At 42.7% G+C, this 9,708-nt stretch overlaps 1 protein-coding gene across 4 annotated transcripts in view; it reads left to right on the forward strand.

Moving 5' to 3' along the window:
- The window catches only part of ATXN7L3 (ataxin 7 like 3), a 56,436-nt gene extending 46,728 nt beyond the window's left edge, over positions 1 to 9,708 (forward strand). For all 4 annotated transcript variants that reach the window (XM_033918348.1, XM_033918347.1, XM_033918350.1 and 1 more), the window contains exons 12-13: positions 6,889 to 7,022; positions 7,542 to 9,708. In XM_033918348.1, the coding sequence (XP_033774239.1) occupies positions 6,889 to 7,022; positions 7,542 to 7,702 (295 nt within the window). In that variant the 3' untranslated portion in view covers positions 7,703 to 9,708. The remainder of the gene's footprint in view (positions 1 to 6,888; positions 7,023 to 7,541) is intronic.

Raw genomic sequence — 9,708 nt, forward strand, 5'->3', positions numbered from 1 at the left:
TACGCCCTCTGGAAGCGCAATCCAGGTGTCCACCACACGTTGGGTAAAGAAGAACTTCCTAGCATTTGTTTTGAATCTATCCCCTTTCAACTTTTCCGAATGCCTTCTTGTTCTTTTATGTTCTGAAAGTTTGAAGAATCTGTCCCTCTCTACTCTCTCTATGATCTTGTAGGTCTCTATCATGTCTCCTCTGAGTCTCCGCTTTTTCAGGGAGAAGAGCCCCAGTCTCTCCAATCTTTCAGTGTACGAAAGGTTTTCCATGCAGCTATGTTATCGCTTAGGCAGTTGGAACTGAACTGAGCTGCTGGGTTCGAGATCTCTATAGTTATACTGTACTGCTGTTTATATTGATGGAAAGTTCTAGAAAGTTTGAAGTTTCTCAAAGGGGCCCTTTTACTAAGGCCTATGGCCAAAATTAGCACAGCAGGTGCCTACTGCCTGCAAAAAAAAAAAAATTTCAAAATACCACTGTCCTGGTCACAAAAGCAGTTTGAGGGGAACGATAGCCATTTTGTATACTTTTATGGCATAGGCAATTAAGAATACTTATTACCCAGGAACATTAAAACTTTATTTTATTTTTTTTTTTGTTATATTGTGTTATGCTGTGTCATGGAAAGAATCTTTTTGGAAATAAGTGCAGGAGGTTGCCACCCTCATCAAGCAGCAAGAGTGGATGTGGCGGTGAGACAGGACTCTGCCTCTGGGTCCTTGGTCTTACAGGCCGAAGCAGTAAAGCTGCCTTAGCTTTTTGGGAACTGCTTTTGTACGTCCCATCTGTCTAGAATGTCTCACTTATTGCACTGGAAAAAGAGATTATGTACTTACCTTGGTAAGCTCTTTTCCAGTAGATAGGTGAGACATTCTAGACTCCCGCCCTGTCCTTCCTGCGCCTGCCTACTGTTTGTCTGTTCATGCTTCTCCAAGTTGTTTCTTGGGTGCCTGTCAGTCCTTGGGGGCTGTGAAGTAAACTGTATAATGTGTATATATGTTACTTTTTCTGCAGGAGTAGTTTCTGTGCTCCTTGGTGGCTTTTGTTAGTTGTTTACAGTTGATGTTCTAATGTTACTTCTTGAGCTGAATGGTTGTTGCTGAACTTGATTGCCATAGGCGTCTATACTTCACGTTCATTTAGTGGCTCTTGGTGTTTGGGTACTAACTGTAGGTAGAGCTAAGGAGCCCAGTGAAGTACAGCAGAGGCACAGAGAGAAAATCCGGAGTGGATGCCTTCTGCAGATGGCACATGGCCAAGGGGACACAACCCATCTATCTAGAATGTCTCCCCTATCTACTGAAAAAGAGCTTACCAGGGTAAGTACATAATCTGTCTTTAATATGATGCCAGAATGAATTGAGTATGCAGCTACATGCCTTCTGGTTGTAGGTTGAGGATCTTCATAGCAGTCTCTAGCTTCCTGTTCATGGGGAGGGGGCATGAAGGATCTGGACTGCAGAGACTTGTGGCTAAATCCCCATAGGGCACAAAGAAGGAACAATGGAGCAAAGAAAGAAAGCTAGAAAAATACCAGTGCATAGCTACAATTAGCATATCATAGCTGACACTAACAAAGGAAATGCAGCAAACTGCATTGAAGTACTAAGAAACAGCACAAAGTCAAGAGAAAGACTCCCCACAAACAAAATGCTCAGCAGATAGGTACAGAAGATTACTAACAAAGTACACCAAATCTCAGTGCTTATTAGATGTCTCTCTAATCTTCCTACAAAAAAAATCCATCGACCTGCGAATATTAAAAAACCGCAAATAATATTTGGGCCGGTTCTGACCCACCCCCCGCCTTCCCCTGGAATCCTGGACCTTACCTTAAGCTGCCTTGAGACACCCCGGAACCTTACCTGGTGGTCTAGCAGGCTTTCAGGGCAGGAGCGATCTTCCTACGCTCCTGCCCCGTGCAGATCACTCATAGGAAATGGCTACCATGAGCTCCCGTCGTAGTCTCGAGAGACTACGGGAGCTCACGGCAGCCATTTCCTATATATGCATGGGGCAGGAGTGTAGGAAGATCACTCCTGCCCTGAAAGCCTGCTATATCACCAGGTAAGGTTCCAGGGAGTCTCAGAGGGCTTAAAAATAGCCCCAAAAATTAAAATCACTTTTTAAAAAAAAATTGCGAATAACCGAATCCGCGGATACTGAAGCTGCGGATTCGGAGGGAGAAGTGTATCTATAGTCTGATTGAACAACTCACTAGAAAAAGGAATAGTCCCTAAACACCTAGGAAAAATCATTCTAACATCCATCCCAAAAGATCAAAATGGAGAAATTAACGATGTTAAGAATTTCAGACCAGTAGCTTCAATTCCAGTATTAGAAAGCGTGGCAACAAATCAAATCACAAAGTACCTGGAGCATTATATCCTATACATACCACCCAATCGGGTTTCAGAAAACACTATAGCACTAAAACGCTACTCCATGCCCTGGCATTTGAGATTAGAACATGCATGAGCACCGGACAACACGTCTTCATACTACAATTTGACTTAGCTAGTACATTTGATGTGGTAGACCATCAACTCCTATTACTGATCCTAAACTTTCTAGGAATAAGCAGTAAAGTGCGCACTTGGCTAGAAGGATTTCTAACAAGCAGAATGTACAGCCTAAAAATGAATGGAGAAAGATCAGAAGAATGCTAAGCATTAAGTGGAGTACCCCCAAGGCTCACCACTCTCCCCAGTACTTTTCAACATACTGATGTCAGCACTAGGACACTTCTTACTAGAACCCCGCTTACTTCTCCCACGCAGATGATATTACAATATGAATTCCTTTCTACAAGAAAGAAAACAAGATTAAAGTTTGTCTGGTTGCTGACTGGGCTACTACTAGTACGTATTATTTCTATAGCTAAAAACATGAAATTGAAAATTAAAAAACAACAAATTTTTTTACTGATAAGCCCACCCAGAATCATTAGCAATGATACTCAAATAACACTGCATAACACCCCACTTAAACTGGAATCAGAACTGAGAATCCTAGGGATTATGTTAAACAACCTATCCTGGAAGGCACAAACGCAAACATTAATCAAGAAAATATTCCGTTTTCTCAGTGTTGTGAGATGAATTTGGCATTGCTTTGCCAAAGAAAACTTTCAGATCTTGGTTTAATCACTGGTACTATCCCAATTAGACTACTGCAATATACTTTATGTAGGTGCCAAGAAAATATACAGAAAAAGCTGCAAACCATTCAAAATGTAACCGCAAGGCAAATTTTCTCAGCCACTAAATATGGTGAAGTGACACTCCTGTAACTTGAACTACATTGGCTCCCCTTCAAAGCATGGTGTATTTTTAAACTATGTACACTGATCTTTTTAACTTCCATGGCAAAACACCAGTCTACATGTTGAAGTTAATTTAAATCATTTCAAAAAGATATCAAAACTCTGCTATTCAAAAAATCATTCCAGTCTTCTTTTCCTCCACCGCCTCCTTCCCCCTCCATGCAAATTTCCAGCTGACCTCCTACCCCTCTTCTAATTTTCCCTCAATGACTCTGTCATGTAACCAGCCATTAATCTGCAACTTCCCCACATGTATTCCTCACCCTCCTTAACTTCTCCTCTACTATGTATCCAAATCCTAAATTGTAACTTCCTGGAAATGTCCAGCTATCTTCTAATGTAATCCGCTTAGAACTGCAAGGTACAGGCGGAATAGAAGTCACTAAATTAATGTAATGGAATGTAAATATCACCCAAAGACAAATACCACCTGATCAGCAACCATATGAGAATAAGATTCCCAAATCCTAGAGGAATCAAATACAAAATTATTCATTCTACAACCTTCCCATACCTGGCAGCAAAATGGTGGAATCCTTTTCAAACACAATTAATGAACACCCCCCTCCTGCCATAACTTTAATAAAAGCCTACAAACCTATCTATTTGGAAACTATTTTGCTCCCCCCGCCATACACACACACAATGAACAATAGGTTATGACCACCTAGAAACCAAAGAAGATATAAATCACCTCCCCTAACTTGATAAATGATCAAGCTCTCTACTTACCCATTACCCCACAAACCAGGAAAATGATACCCATACTGTAATATCAAGACTACAACACCAGACATAGCCAATATTCTCCAAACATATACCATAAGCATATACAAACACAAACCAAATTATCTGTCATGAACCCTTATGAAATAATGTAATCTAATCTAATTCTTAGGTTTGTATACCGCATCATCTCCACGTTCGTAGAGCTTGACGCGGTTTACAGTAGGAGAAATAGGAAGGAACTACAACAGAGGGTTAGAGGTAGAAGTGTGAAGAAAATTTAGAGGACTTGGGATGCCAAAATATAAGAGTTTCCTTGATTCCTAAATTGGAGGGAGACTTACATTTTTTGAGAAAAGCCAGGTTTTCAGATGTTTGCGGAAAACTTGGAGAGAGCTCAAGTTCCGAAGAGGGGAGGTAAGGTTGTTCCAGAGCTCAGTGATTTTGATTAATCCTCCTCCTGGGGCATATTAGCAATCCATGAATACTAATGTAATATATTCTTACTCTGGCTAGCTCAAGTGGGGCAAGGGCCTGTCCAGGATAACCAATCGGAGCATGTAAGAATGTTTCTTTCGCTCTCTCCCCCTAACTGTTAAGAGAGGTGAAGGCTCCTTGGCTGTGACAGATGGATTCAATACTAAAATAGTATAAATAGGTCGTGTTGGATAAGAAAACCAGGCAAAGGTCAAAAGTGAAAGAATAATGAAAGCCTTGGATCCTCGGGGACCTTGTGAGCCCAGTTTCCAAAAACAAAAGCAAGTCAGGTTTTTGTTCTATTCTGTATCATGGAGGTCCCCTTTTAAGCTTCTTAAACACTCCTCTTTTAAGGACTTGACTTGGAACTGATGTATTTGATTGAAGTCTGTTTGGGGCGGAGGCCCCCTTGAGTTTGCATGCTTTGTTGTGCTGGGATTCCTTTCTGGTAACCTATAGGGAGCCTTTCAACATAACACTAAATTTATGTATATATCACAATACCTTGCAGATCAATGCGGTTAACACAATAGGAGGACTGAATGGTTCACAGCGAAATACAAGGATACATTCAGCAGGCTGGTTCTGTGGTGCTTCTGCACACGCTACTTGGGTTTGGGTGTCTTTCTTGGTGGAGTGTTGTGCTTTTCTTTGGTGGAGACTTGTAGCGCAGCAACTTGGCCATTGCTATACTAATTCTCCAGGCATTATAGGTTGGAGGTAAAGACAGATGCTGTTTTTGTGGGGTAAGCCTCTGAGCTGATATAACTTTCTACTTACTGTAATTAGGGGGAGCATAGGTTTATCCCACCTGTTTTGGTCTGGTAATAATGATAAGGAAGGTGAAATGTTAACCTGTTAATTGCCTTGAGTTTTACTAAATTAGACTAGGACCCATCCAGGTTAACATTGACTTGTAGTTGGAAAGTGGCTATACCAAAGGGAAACGGTTCATAGACAAAACCGCGGAAGACAAAGGCGCGCGCCGAAGAAAATGACAGTTTTTAGGGGCTCCGACGGGGGGTTTTGTTGGGGAGCCCCCCTCCACTTAATACAGATCGCGGCGGCGTTGTGGGTGGTTTGGGGGGTTGTAACCCCCCTCATTATACTGTAAACTTAACTTTTTCCATGTTTTTAGGGAAAAAGTGAAGTTTTCAGTCAAATGTGGGGGTTACAACCCCCCAAGCCCCCCACGATGCTCCCACAACGCGGCGCGATCTGTATAAAGTAAAGTGGGGGTTTCCCCCCACACACCCCCGTCGGAGCCCCTAAAAAGTTATTTTCTTCGGCGCGCGCCTCGGCGCTGCGCTCAGTTGTTCGCGCGCGCCTTTGTCTTCCGCGGTTTTGACCTGACACCAAGGGAAACGTACTAGTGCTTCAGATTCAATGCAATATTCAGCGAGGAAATGTTGCTATTCCAGTCTTTAAGATAACCTATGGATTGGCCTCTATTTCTTGGGCTCTTGTTGGTACTTTTGTTAATTTTTGGCTGTTCTGTGGTTGAAACCCACAATTGGGGTTTTTAATAGGTTTTGGTGCTTTAGCATTGGCTTTGCTGCAGCTGCATCAACTTTATGGGTTGATTCAGCTTCCGGCCTTCTCTTTCCGTCTCTCTTACTCTCTGACAGGAGCACAACCCATTTGTCTGGACTGGTCTGTTAAGAATCAAAGGAAATTAACAGGTATGATTTAAAATTGTCCTTTAAACAGTCAGGTCTGCCTCTGGTCCTGCCATTAAGCTTTGAAATAAATCCAGGCAGCCACCAGACTTATTGAGGCTGTTTCCTGAAACATCTGGTTATGTCTTGATCTTTGAGGTTGAGGTTACCCCATCCTTTTTGTAAGCCTAATGCAGCCATACTGCTGTTCTCTGTTCTTATATTTTCCCCTCTTTGATGTTCTTAAGTTCTGTTTGACTAAATAAATACTCAAAACTCATACCTCATTTCTTCTGTTATTCTGCCCTTGCCTATACAACAGAGCTCCATCGGAAAGCATTTTCTTTTGGATGTCTTTAAAAGGCTTGCCTTATAGGTCTTCTGAGGTCATCCATGTAGCCTGGTGTTATTCATACCCTTCTTAAACAGGGCAGGAGTGATGTCAGCATGGCTGGTTCCAAAAGAACTGAAGCACAGCAGGAGATCAATGTGAAGAAATTTAAAATGTGACTGGGCTTCACGAAGGCTTGAAACATCACCTGCTGTTACTTTCCTTTAAGGCTGGTGTGAATCCTTCAGGTGCTGTGACAGAGCAAAAGATTTTGAATGCGACTATTGATCTGTTGCTGGTTTTCTGTTTTGTGTCTGTCCTGTTCTTGGCTCCTCATCTTGTCTGTGACTCTCTCCCCTTCCTAATTCCTCCCCTATAGATCGCTGCCAGAGCCTGAGGCTAACGTGGACAATGATAGCTTTGACGTGACTGAGAGCCAGGCCATCATGAGCAGGCTACAGTGGGATGGTTCATCAGATATCTCGCCTTCTGACTCTGCCTCCTCGAAAGCAAGTAAGGACTTGGGAGCAGTCCTGCTGGAAAAGGAGGAGACAGACAAAGCTTTGTCTGGGAGGCTGGGCACCTGGGAAAGCAGGGAAATTGGGGATGGTTTAAAAAAAAAAAATGACTACGGGAGCATAGGTGACTGTGTCTGGAAGAGCTGAGGTCAGTTTGATACTAGAAATCACATAGTGTTAGACAAGTCAAACGTGCTGCTCTCTTGCACCCTATGGCGAATTCTGCATTGCAGAATTCACAGTATAGACGTCATTTAGGACTCTGTTCCTGGTTTTCTCCTTTTACCACTCAGTCTAGTCTTCTTTTATCAAGCTTTTTAGTATGTGAATAGGAATGTACCAAGCTGAAAGTGGGCATTCGATCTGACCTGTTGCTAGTCCGAGTGTTCTGCGAGTGCTCTTTCATGACTTGCTGTGAGTTTTTGTTTTGTTTTTATTTCAGTGCTCAGCTGGAGCCAGAGGATCTTATGACTTTTGCCAAAAAGTGAGAAATTTTTTTTTCCCTCTTTTTCAGGTACCAACAATTCAGAGTCCAGGAAAACCAAAAAAATAAAACCTCACCTGAGCTTGGTGGGCAGCAGTGGCGGCAGCAGCTCCTCCTTGACATCTAGCAAGAAGAAGAAACCAAAACCACCTGCACCGATGACCCCTAGTATCTATGATGATATCAACTGATGGGGGAAAAGGGTAGAATGCCTTAGCCCTCTGCCCATGTGGCTTGTGCCACATCTGCTGGACACCTCCCCCCTCACATGGTGTGACCACATCCCATAGAGGCAATGTGGTGGGGGAGGGGAGACAGGTGTGTTCTTTATGAGCTGCAAAGGCCGAAAGGTAGAGATCTGAGTGGTGGCCCTGTGCTTCAGTGGGTAGATACATGCAGTGTCTGTCCAGGGGGACGGGGAGGAGTACTGATGAGCAGAAAAAAAGGAGCTGCTGCTCTGGAGAGGCTCTCTACCAGTGGACTTACTAAGTTACTAGGTGTGGTGGAGAGAGACCATCTAGGGTGGGGTAGGGGGTGTTTCGTCCTCCCAACCCCCATCTATTTATTCAGTATTTGTTTTACCATATGTTCAATCATGAGTGAAGATGGTGTTCCACAACACTTGAAAGAGAGATAGGAAGGAAAAATGGATGCAAAGAATCATTGATCACAAATTTGAAGAAAGCGTAATGATTTTCTTCCTCCTTACCCCTGCCCCTTTATCTTGGAGCAGTAGTTTAATGGACACATCACCCTGCTTGAAACCGTCTCAGTTCTGGTCCTAGTACCACAACAGACTTTTGGACTAGGCGGGGTAAGATGACTTTTATTAAATTGCTTTCTCTTGAAGCCAGGACCATGGAATTGTAGAGTGATTTGGTCATTTGTGAAGACTAAGTGTAGGCCTGTCCATTCTGTCAGTTCTCAATCATTGGGAGTAGCACCAAGGTTCTTAGTTATGAACTAGTGTGCTTGTATAAACAGAAACAAGGCCTTGTTGCATGGAGTTGACATGTCTCTGGATTCTGCTGTCCGACACAGCTGTAAGTGCTCAACAGAATCCTGAGCGATCGGTCTTTAGGTGCTACTGATAAGTGAGGGACTTGGTTAACCAAACATACATTACTCACATCCTACTGCCTCAATCTAGATAATATTAACACTTTCCCACTACAGTGTGAGGACTACTCTAATAAATCCCTTTTAGCAGCTCAAATGATGATGATCAGTGGAGGTGGGTTTAAGTTCTGTGGGGTGGGGGAGAAGAATGGTGACTGGTTCGCCTCTTCTTCACATAACCGCATAGGTATTGTTTGGGTCCCTGGGAAGGCTTATGGGGGAGGGATATCTGCTGGCCTATTCACTGCAGTATTCCAGCAAAGATCTGAGAGCAGCTTATATCAACAGAAGAGACTGAATGACATTTCACTGTTTTTATGGTCATTATTGTGTGTTTCATTTTTTAACCCTTTCAGGGTGAGAGGCCAGTATTTTCGCTATTATTGGCCCATTTTTTAGGGGAGAGCTGGAAAGATTTTTTTTTTTTTTTGCCTAAGTCACCTGAACCAATGATCCTTTCTATCTAGCTCAGTTTATTCTCCTTCATGTCAGTTCTTGTTCAGCTGTACTGTCGTCGAGGGGGGGGGGGAAGGTGGGTAAATGTGCTGTTTTTTTATTTTACCACTTGCAAGGCTAGGTGTTTACCTGTATAGCAAGTAAAATTTCAAAGTAAGCATCCAAGGGTGAGAGCCATAAGTTCCATATAGAACGACCTACTGTATTGTTTTGTGCAGGGGAGTTAGTGGCCTGCTGGTTGGAACAAAGGCTCATTCTTGATTGAATCTGGAGTAGCCTTGTGGTTCCTAGTTGGGTGAGGGCTGCTTACCCTGTCTCTGCTATGCATTGTAAAAAGTTTTTTGATCTACTTGTGAATGATGAAGTAGGTGTTGTGAACCTTTGCCTTTGGCTGTCTTATTTTAGTTTCTGGGAAGATGCAGCATTAGCAGACTGTTTGGGAGAAGAATATTTGAAAGAAGATAGTTGAGACTAAAGCCTGGATTTTATTGTACAAAGAAATTTTCCTACAATTCTTGAACAGTGAAAAGAAATTCTCCAGGATGATGGCCGAAGGGAAGTAATTCTTTCAGACCAGCTAGAGCACAAATCTTTCTTCTTCTGCAATTTTTTTTTTTTTTTT

This window comes from Geotrypetes seraphini, chromosome 13 (assembly GCF_902459505.1).
Source record: "Geotrypetes seraphini chromosome 13, aGeoSer1.1, whole genome shotgun sequence".
In the NCBI taxonomy this organism is placed as follows: Eukaryota; Metazoa; Chordata; class Amphibia; order Gymnophiona; family Dermophiidae; genus Geotrypetes; species Geotrypetes seraphini.